The sequence below is a fragment of the Mus pahari genome, chromosome 1, assembly GCF_900095145.1.
Source record: "Mus pahari chromosome 1, PAHARI_EIJ_v1.1, whole genome shotgun sequence".
Classification (NCBI taxonomy): domain Eukaryota; kingdom Metazoa; phylum Chordata; class Mammalia; order Rodentia; family Muridae; genus Mus; species Mus pahari.
Genome location: NC_034590.1, coordinates 1,174,739 through 1,183,385, shown reverse-complemented (window position 1 = coordinate 1,183,385; position 8,647 = coordinate 1,174,739). Strand labels below are relative to the sequence as shown.

At 53.1% G+C, this 8,647-nt stretch overlaps 1 protein-coding gene across 1 annotated transcript in view; it reads right to left on the bottom strand.

The window, feature by feature from the left end:
- The window catches only part of Fcgbp (Fc fragment of IgG binding protein), an 85,784-nt gene that overhangs the window by 3,016 nt on the left and 74,121 nt on the right, over window positions 1-8,647 (bottom strand). The window contains 6 exon segments of the mRNA XM_029531756.1: window positions 2,897-3,096; window positions 4,303-4,876; window positions 5,289-5,857; window positions 6,723-7,266; window positions 7,608-8,224; window positions 8,553-8,647. The exon segment at window positions 8,553-8,647 is cut by the window's right edge and continues 106 nt beyond it. Coding sequence (XP_029387616.1) covers window positions 2,897-3,096; window positions 4,303-4,876; window positions 5,289-5,857; window positions 6,723-7,266; window positions 7,608-8,224; window positions 8,553-8,647 — 2,599 coding nt within the window.

Here is an 8,647-nt window from a genome sequence, read left to right as displayed (position 1 = left end):
TCACACAGAAAGGGAAGGGTGTTATGCATTCACACAGAAAGGGAAGGGTGTTATGCATTCACACAGAAAGGGAAGGGTGTTATGCATTCACACAGCAAGGGAAGGGTGTTATGCATTCACACAGCAAGGGAAGGGTGTTATGCATTCACACAGAGGGAAACTCTAGAGTTCCCACTAAGAAATGGCTTGTGTGTCCTCTACCCAAGAGTCTCAGTGGCCCTCAGCCTGTGATCTGCAAATGAAACACAGCAGGGGTCAGGCTGTGTGGAATTTACTTCTTGACAGGAGAGCCTTGACAGCCCACCCTGTCACCACTCTTGTCACTGCCTCAGACTGTGCCCAGTTACTGTGAGTACATGCCTGGGCTAGTCCACTGAAGGATGAGTCATCACATGGTACAGACAATGGTCCCAGCTCAGGCCACTTGCCTTGGCTTGACTATGAAGCATTCCTCTAGAGCCATAGGGCTTTAGTCCTCAAGGGTTTACATTAATGGTATGAGGAGGGCAGAGGCTTCATATCCGTCTATGGAGTTGGTAAGTAGGGAGGGACTCTGGCTATGTTAGGGAAATATGAATGATCCTAGAAGCTCCTGCAAAACTACTCTTGGCCTATGGCATGTGCACTTTATAACAGCAAGGTAATCTAGGACACAGTGATTATTCGTGAGTCACAAAACCACCTTTATCCATAAAACACTTCTCCTCAGGTATTATCATGTGATCACAAAAGGTTTAGTGGCCCGCAGTAGCATACCTCAGCTGTCCCATTAGGTAACAGATAAGCTCAGAGGACTCCCACCCCAAACTGCAGTCACAAGATCAGAAACACAAACAGTCATTGTTTTAATCTACTACATTTTGCAGTGATTTGTTAACTTGGATTACATGAAGATATTTATTACTACAATCCATAAAGAACTTACTGGAGTAAATAAGGTGGGTGCTGGGGACATCTCAGCATCCCCGTGCCTGTGGCCCTGAACAAATGGCCCTGGCAGTGCCTCTCCCTGAACTGAGGTCTCTTCTGATCATCTTCTCCTGTTTTCTTGCTTCCCCAGACAGAGGTCCCTCAACCTGGGCTCAGTCCTCAGGCCTAGGCTTTCCCGGTTTTCTCCCTGGAGGGCTCAGTAGAATTTAGGAACAGCAAACAGTGTCTTTTTCCTCTCAGTCCCTGGGTCAGAGAGGGTAATGATTACAGATGCTTGTATTGAAATAACCGGTGAAATCTGGGTGACGTCAACTGATAATGGTATGGAATAACTGTGAATTTCCTGGTTTTGATCATTATCCTCTGTCACGTGATTGAATTCCTTATTGTCACAGAACCCAGTCTTAATGGCTTAGGGATAAGGGAGCCACTGTGTTTGCAAGAAAAGATCAAATGGTTTATAGGAAATAAGTAAAAGTAACAGGTACATACACACTAACAGAAGGTGGTAAAATGGGTGTGGTTTCAGTGGAAGAGCCTCAGGAAAGGGTACTCCTCCACACACTTGCTTACAAGTGTCCTACAGTTAGATTACTTAAAACAATAAAAGTTTGAAAGAAAGCCATAAAACTTTGAAAACTTTAGAAGAAAAAAAAAAAAAGCCCAAACCATCACAAAACAACCATCCCTTGGCCCAGAAGCCCTGAGGGTACCAGACCGGAGGATGCTAAATCCATTCTGTACAGTGGTATCGCTTTTGCATGTAACCCCATTTTACTGTACACCTTAAAGCACACCGAATATAATGCAAATGCTACAGAAACAATGTGGCACCGACTAGGAGATCGTGGCAATAAAACAACTCTGTACACGAGCGGGACAATTGTCACGTCCCCAATATTCTGCATAGGGTGGAATCCATTGACAAGAACTAAGGTTCAGTGAGTTGCATGTCCTACAGTACCCCAAGGTCTCGGATGTTCGCCTTGCTCTGTGGACTTTCCTCTAGCTGTCTGCTTCACAAATCCAAAGGGGTTGAGCAGTGCAGAGGTCAGCGATGAGGTGGGAAGGCACAGAAAGAGTCAGGGACAGGAGGGAAGGTGTTGGACTGGAACAAGGTACACAAGAATAGGGTCAGAGTAGGAGGTAGGTGTGGAAGTCCAGAGGAGGCCGCAGACCTAAGCTAGGGCATTCCAGATGGCTTCCAGCAGCAATTGAGACCTGATCCCAAATCCCGCTGTTGAATGATGGGTAGCTGAGCCACCCACTGCATCACTGTGAATTCCATTCTTTCGGCTGAATGGGATGCACAGGAAGATGAGGTGGACCCTCACTGGGTACCAGCTGTCCTGAGCACCAGGATGCTGGCTCAGCCCTTCTGCAGGTGCAGGAGTTCAGAGAGGGCCGGGTAGTGAAGAAATGGCCACGCAGCGAAACAGCAATTCCCACTTCCTGGGAGCAGGCATGCTACCTTAAGTGGAAACGTGTTTGCAGTGTGACTAACGCTGTTTAGATGGAGAATTTATCCTGGTCATCTAGGTGGGAAATCCCATGGGCATTCATAAACTCTCCAGGGAGACGTTATGTCACACAGAGACGTGATGGCAGAGATTGGAGTGGTGTGACCAAGCCGAGGACTGACTGAGGCCATGAAGCGGGTGGGAGAGGCAAGGACTTGATTGTCCTCTTAAGACAATCCAGTGTCCCCTTCCTTCCCCCGCTTTGATGTCAGTGCAGCGAGTCTGGTCTTTGACTCCTGGCCTCCAGAACTGCTGGGAACTAAGCTCTCATGTTTAACCTGCTGAGCCTGGGGTGGTCAGTACAGCGGCCACTGCTGGGAGCAGGTGGTGGCCCTCCATGTCCCAGTCCTGGAACAGAAGCCCAGAGCACAGCACCTCTGAATGTCCCTCCAGTTCCTCCACCCACACTGCCTGCTTAGAGACTGACTCCTGGCCCCTCTGCTCACCGGCATATATTGGTCATTGTAGGAGCAGCCGCAGTCCTGGGCAGGAATGCACACACCCTGGGAGAGCAGGAAGTGGTCATCGCACTCACACCCTTCAAAGCACTGGGTGGTACAGCCAGTGAAGCCAGCGATTGCAGCACAGGAGCTCTGGCAGGAATGTGTACAGACAGAGTAGTGGCTGTGGTCAGGACACTCGGCAGCTGTAGGGAGAGGAGGCAAGGTGAATGTGGCAGGCAGTCGCCAACCCTGTCTTACAAAGCTCACATCCAGGTATACAGACAGCTATGGCTGCCATACTGCACTGGGAGAGAAGAGGTAGAGGGGCTTGGGGAGTGGAGACATCTGAGAGGAGAGTGTCAGGCCTGGGAAATGGAAATGCTAATGGAAGAAGGTGGGGCTTGGCCTTGAAGGACCAGCCAGAAGACAGGCATGGGATGAAGAGGCTGAGGGTGGGATCAGGCTGTCTGGATGGGCTGGGGAAGTGAGGCAGAAGATTTAGATGCACTGGGAGGCTCGGCCAGATGGAACAGATGATCCGAGGAGGCTCTGACAGGGTTCCCTTGGGACAGGTGAGCTGGGAGGTGTGCACAAAGGGTTGGGATAGCGCAAGAATGGCTTTGAGGATGGGGCAAGGGAAAGACAAAGGTATGTGAAAGACACAGGAAGATATCAAAGATAAGGCTCTGGCTAAGTGTTGTGGACTGGTGTGGCTTCCATCAGATAGTAACTGGGGCAGGAAAGGAGAATCAGGTTTGCGGTGAAGTTTGATTTCAGTTGGAAATATGGCTGCTGCAGAGACCTCGAGGGCCACCAGGGTAAGGTCAGAGAGCACAGGGTGCATGGCCTAGCCTATTGTTTGAGCTAGTGATGGTGTCCACAGTCAAACCGGGACTCTTCCAGTGCCTCTGGGTAGCTGATGGGACTCTAGGTCTAGGTATTCATAGGAAACTGAAGGAGAAAAGGCTCTTCACTGAAGCGCTAAGGACCATTGCTTTGGCACGGGGCATCTGAGGGGACTTCTTGTTATCCCATAATTTGGAAATAGGTGTGTAATTCTGGATTGGGGGTGGTGGTGTCTATTACCTGTGGCCTTGCACTGAGGATGTGAGAAAATACAGAGTCTGTGGGAAGGGCCAGTGACTGTGAGACTCAGGACTCCTGTGGGCTCTCAACCCACCCAACTCCATTTCAGGTCAGTATGGAAAGAGCTGGGAACAGCCCTGGGAAAGGTGAATGTCAGGGCTGAGGAGTGTGGATTTTTGAATGGAGTCCGAGGCCCCAGAGCCAGAAGGGAAGGAGGAAAGCCATAGAGGATGCGGGGCAGGGCTGGAAGAAGCCCTGTTACAGGCAGGGACTTCGACAGGGAAGGAGGGCCACAGGTCACCCACGGGGTCAGAGACACTCACGGCAGATGCTGTCTGTCCTCCAGGGTTTCACCGCTGCCCCAGCTGCCTGACAGGCTGCAGTATAAGCAGCCAGGCTACGGCAGAGGTAGGCTCTGTCTCCGTGATGGGTACAAAGGTCAAAAACGCATTGGTGGAAGTATTCCGAGTGACTCAGAGCCTTGTGGCAAGCTGCGAAGGGGCCTTGGGGGTCCCGGATCTTCCCACAGGCGTCATTTTCCTCATACAATTCTCTCTTTTCTGCCGAGCACACTGGGCAGCCTTGGGGCCCGCAGCCTTCACCACAGCCCAAGGAGGAGCCGGGAGCGCGCCATGCTGCGCCAAAGGCCTCCACGTTGGGGGCCATTACCCCACTGGGCATCACCAAGTCATCGCTCCGGTTCCCATTGAAGTTCCCACAGAGGCCACAGAGACGTCCACGGAAGGGACTCGGGATGGATATGAGGATGTGGTCATCGCCATCAAAAAGCAGTTTTAGCCCACTTTTTGTCTGCAGAAATACGTTTCGGTTTTCAGCAGTTATATATATGGATCCTATAACCACGGGTAGTGCCACCACCTCACTGTCCACTGTAACCTGGATGCAAAAGCCAATTAAGTTGGGGGTCAGAGAACATCAGTTTAAGGAGGGCAAAGAACATCGTCTCTCTTAAACCCTCATGGCAGATCTAAGTGCTTTTTATATAGACTGGAGTGAGGTCATTTTAATCTCCCGGGGTAGGGATAGGGCCATGTCTCCAACAGGCTTCAGGGTGGTATCTTTGCCTTCTAACCCAGCAGGTTCTGGGTGCTCCTCTCCTTTGTGCTCCCTACTGCGTGCTTCCCACTGGACTCAGTCAGGCTCTCACACTCAAGCTTCAGTGCCCTCAGGACTCTCAAGTTGGTCAGTGTACCCCCCAAGACCTTCTAAAACAGGGGCATGACTTCAGACGACCTCATAGGTGGGGCTGTGTCCCCGTAGAACCATGGACAGGGTTGTGTGCACTCACCTGTGGCCCTTTCGCCAGCACCACAACCTGTCCTGTCACAGTCACCACCACCCGCTGGGGGTCTCCAGCCAGGTCCTTCTCAAGCACAATGGAGAACCCCTCCTCTCCACGTTTCGGGAAACAAACTTGGGCCAAGATGTAGGAGCAGGAGCCATAAAGGTCATATATCAAGCCATCAGGTGTAGTATAATGAATACCATGAAGGACCAGCATTAATTTAGAGCTTTTCGGATGGCAGGACCGGATGCCAGTCTCTATCCGGCATTCCTCATGGATCCCACAGGTCTCTATCCTGCAGGTGACTTGGTCATCAGGCCCGCACTCACAGAACCACTCACACTCATAGCCTGGGTAGAAGGTGGCACCTAACACATAGTAGTGCCCTTGGTAGAGGCAGCCACACTGGCCCACAGGTACACAGGCGTCACCACTGAGCACGAAGCCAGAATCACAGACACAGCCCTCACGGCAGATGGATTGACAGCCCACAGGGGCGGAGAGGCTCGGGCAACTCACAGGGCAGGAGTCACCACAGAGCTGGTAGTGGCTGTGGGCAGGGCACTGGAGGGCTGTGGGGAGAGAACAAGGAGGAGTCAGGCCGAGGCGACGGTGGGATCAGGAGGGCTTGGGTGGGAGAGCCTGACTGAGGCCCGCTGCCTCTGACTTGGCATGTGACTGGACCTAGAACATATGGCAGGGGCACTGGTGTGGGATCTCAGATGTGGGGTATGACCTGGTCTCCCTGAGGAGGGCGTGTCACCCTGACGAGTACTTCTAAAGCAAGTGACTGTCTGGGGATGTGGCCACACACCTATGAGCAGGACAGTGTAGAACTGAGCAAGGCTTTACTGATGTGAGTGTGTGGGAGGCCAGTCAACCTGACTGAGGACAGTGTGGGCATGACTGGAGCACCCACGGGCCTCTCTGACGTGTTCCAGGATGCCACTGTGGCAGTGTGTATGTGACTGGGTGACACTGACAGGTTGGACCTGACCCAGCAGATCTGCCTGGAGGAGCTGTCCCACCTCTTCTGAGTCAGAAGTCTGCTTGGATCTGCTGGGCACGGGTCCTGATTCCAGCTGAGCGTGTCTGATGTCTGACCTGCATGTGGCAGGCGATGTAGGGTCTCCCCAGACACCACTGGGCTATCTGACCACGTCTGTGTGGCTCTCTCTATTCCAGTGTGGGAGATGGTCCAGGGGCTTGGGATGTGGCCTCTGACAGGGGGTCCCTTGCTGAGTAGCTGTCCCTGGGTCACATCCAAGTCCATTAGAAAAATGAATGTCCGGAGGGGTCTGCATGCAGGGTTTCTGACTTTGGATGTGCCCTGGGTCCTTCTGTACCCCACTGGAGTTTTTAGTGCCAAGGTGTGTTTCTGTCAGGAGGTGGAGGGGATGGCCCTGTCTGTGTGGAACTACATGGGTCAGTACTCACGACAGAAGTCTGGCTTTCTCCATTCTCCAAGTTGGGCCCTGGCATCTTGACATGCTGCCACATAGGTGGCTATAGCAGGACAGAGACCTCCTGAATGTCCCTGAACCTGACAGGTGTCCAGCAAGCAAGCTTCGAAGTACTGCGTGGGTGGCACAAGGCTGTGGCAGGGCGCTAGTGGGCCTTTGGGGGCCGTGATAATACCGCAGGCGTTGGGGCCACCAAAACGTATCCGTTCCTCAGGTGTGCAGGGTTTGGGGCAAGACCTAAGCTGGCACCAGTCACAGCCTGGAGCTCCGCCCACTTTCCAGCCCTCAGGTTTCCCGCCCACTGCAGTCAGGTCATCNCTGGGATTCTTGTTGTAGTTCCCGCACAGGCCACAGAGGGTGCCAGCATAGGCCGCGGGCACGCGCAGGCGCACGAAACTGTCTCCGTCAAAAATCAGGGAGAGCCCCCAGGCGGTGTGTACCACTAAGCCCATGCCGCTTAGGTGAACCAGTAGCAGTGATTGCAGCTGGAAAGGAGGCATTACCATCTCTCCATCCACCTGTGGATGTGGAAAGGGGAACCAGTTGAGTTCTGTGTGTTTGTGTTTCAATCTTACCTACACCATTCATCATCAGTTGTATTAAGACACTTGATTGCTGGTTATAATAATAGTAAAGAGACTAGTACATTGGCTCTTTGTGCTACCCTTAAGCAGGTGCTTTGTAACAATCTACCCTACAGAGGAATACTGGAAGACTGAGGCTTGGGAAACCACTGCTTCCAGCCTTCCTGATCCCACAGGCTCTGAGATGAACCAGTCTCACGCCCCCGCCAAGCCGGGAAAGATGCTCTGTACACCAGAGGCTCGAATGGCTTCTGTGTGGCCCACAACCCACTCACCTGTAGCTTCCTGGGCCATTGGGCACTGAGGGTCAAGCTGAGGCCATAGATCCGCAGAGTGACACTTCGGGTNTAGCTGACAGCCTGGCTGCNCCTGTGCTCGTTAGCCACAGTGACATTGAAGTATTCAGTCCCTGTGGGTGGCTCATGGCAGGGTGCACTCAGCAGGTACTCGCACGTGCCTTGGAAGTCAAACCGGTGCCCATCTAGGGTGATATATGTGGGATCACCCAGTATTTGGCATTCAGCTATGCTTATAGGTTGGCAGCCGACCTCTCCAGAGGGCAATAAGGCACACTCCTCACCCAGCCCACAGCTGGCAGGCTTGCAGACCAAGGAGTCACCTCCAGGNCCACAGTGACACCTCTTAGAGCAGGTGGTATCAGCCCAAAACTCGGTGCCGGCTTCATGGTATGTGCCATTGACCCAGCAGCCACAGCCACCATCCAGGGGAACACACCGATCAGCACTCAGGACGAAGCCCTTGTCACACTGGCACCCCTCCACACAGGGCCCGTCACAAGCAGCTGGGGCAGTGTGTCGTGCAGGGGGGGGGCAGCTGGCTGGGCAGGGCGGGCCACAGAGCTCATAGTGGCTGTTGTCAGGGCAGGTGATCTCTGTGGGTAGACGAAGGAGAGAGAAACCAAGAACAATGTTGAACTGGCCTATGGGGACAGAGTGGGGAGAGACACCAACAGAGACAGNAGGGGACAGAGAGACTTGCAGATCCAGTGGCACAGTCAGAGAGGGACNAAGTGACAAAGTAGAGCTGATAGCATGAAGGGCAGGCAGAGAGATGGTGAGCTGCAGACACAGCCAGACACAGCCAGGAGACAGGGNTGAGCAGAACCAGATGAAAGACTGCAAAGGGTGGGAGTGAAGCCAGCCCAGCCCAGCAGAGTCAGTGTCACACGCCCAGTCCTTGTCCTGCTCCCCACCACTCACCACAACCGGCCTGAGTCCTCCAGTCGTCGATTTTGATGCCAGCAGCTTGGCAGGCAGCAGCATAGGCAGCCAGTGCCTGGCACAATATGTCTTTG